This window comes from Myotis davidii, unplaced genomic scaffold (genome assembly GCF_000327345.1).
Source record: "Myotis davidii unplaced genomic scaffold, ASM32734v1 scaffold98, whole genome shotgun sequence".
NCBI lineage: Eukaryota > Metazoa > Chordata > Mammalia > Chiroptera > Vespertilionidae > Myotis > Myotis davidii.
This window is the reverse complement of record NW_006294654.1, coordinates 4889346-4890408: the sequence shown is the minus strand read 5'-3', so window position 1 is coordinate 4890408 and position 1063 is coordinate 4889346. Positions and strand designations below refer to the sequence as shown.

The 1063-nt window shown below is 64.3% G+C and overlaps 1 protein-coding gene across 2 annotated transcripts in view; it reads left to right on the top strand.

The window, feature by feature from the left end:
- Window positions 1-1063, top strand: part of FRMD3 (FERM domain containing 3) — a 231118-nt gene continuing 230055 nt past the window's right edge. The window contains exon 1 of one of the 2 annotated variants that reach the window (XM_006769024.2): window positions 1-366. In XM_006769024.2, the coding sequence (XP_006769087.1) occupies window positions 220-366 (147 nt within the window). In that variant the 5' untranslated portion in view covers window positions 1-219. The remainder of the gene's footprint in view (window positions 367-1063) is intronic. The other variant, XM_006769025.2, reaches the window with a different exon arrangement.

Here is a 1063-nt window from a genome sequence, read left to right as displayed (position 1 = left end):
GGGAGGAAGCCGAGAGAGGGGAGGGGGAGGAGGAGGGAGGGCCCCGCCTGCTGCGCTCGGCAGCCCGGCAAGTGTGGCTGCAGGCGCCCGTCGCCACCGCTGTCCCGGGGCTGAGTGGCATCCAGGTGCCCAGGACCGTGCGTGCTCCAGCGCGTGCGTTACCGAGGGTGAGCGCCCAGCCGGCCCCAGCCTCCAGCTCGCTCCCCCGGGCCGCGGTGCATGTTCGCCTCCTGCCGCTGTGTGCCGAGAGGCAGGAGGACCATGAAAATGATCCACTTTCGGAGCTCCAGCACCAAATCACTCAGCCAGGAGATGAAATGCACCATCCGGCTGCTGGACGACTCGGAGATCTCCTGCCACATCCAGGTGCGGGAGGCACTGGGCGAGGGAAGCGGGCGCGCCTGGGCAGGGGAGGGGGGGCTCTGCGGGTGGGCGTGCGCCGTCAGGGCTGAGGAACCCACCCCAGGGCCTTGCTAGAAAGCCAGATTTCCGTTCCTGTCTTCTGAGGCTGGCAGCCCTACCCAGCGATGGGGGCACTGTCCCTGGCAGGCGCCAGGCGGAACGTTATCTGCGCCCAAGCCCCTCCTGGCAGGCAGGCTTCGCATGCGTCTGGCTGCGCCCAGGCTGGAGACACTGAACAGCTGCCTCCTGGAGGACTGTAGCCCCTCTGTCCCCTATCCCACCAGGAAATTGGAGTTCTGAGACCGACAGGGGCACCTTTAGGTCGCCCACTCTTCCTTCCTCCTTCCCTCCACGTGGAGAAGGCATGCACCAGCCTGGGTCCACTCTTTTTTCTTTACGGCACCGGCTCCAAAGATTCCATCAGACCCAACCACCCGCCCATCACCTTTACTTCTCTACAGCGTGTGTGTGTGTGTGTGTGTGTGTGTGTGTGTGTGTGTGTGTTAGACTGCGAAGTTTCCCCGGAGGGAGCGAGGCTGGGCAACCCCGGGCTCAGCCGTGAGGGATGGGGCGCGCCCTGCGTGGAACTGGAGCTACCTCGAAAGGAATCGTGTGAAATCTGAGTGTTTCAGAGAAAGGAAAAGGGTTGTGAGGCCAGTAG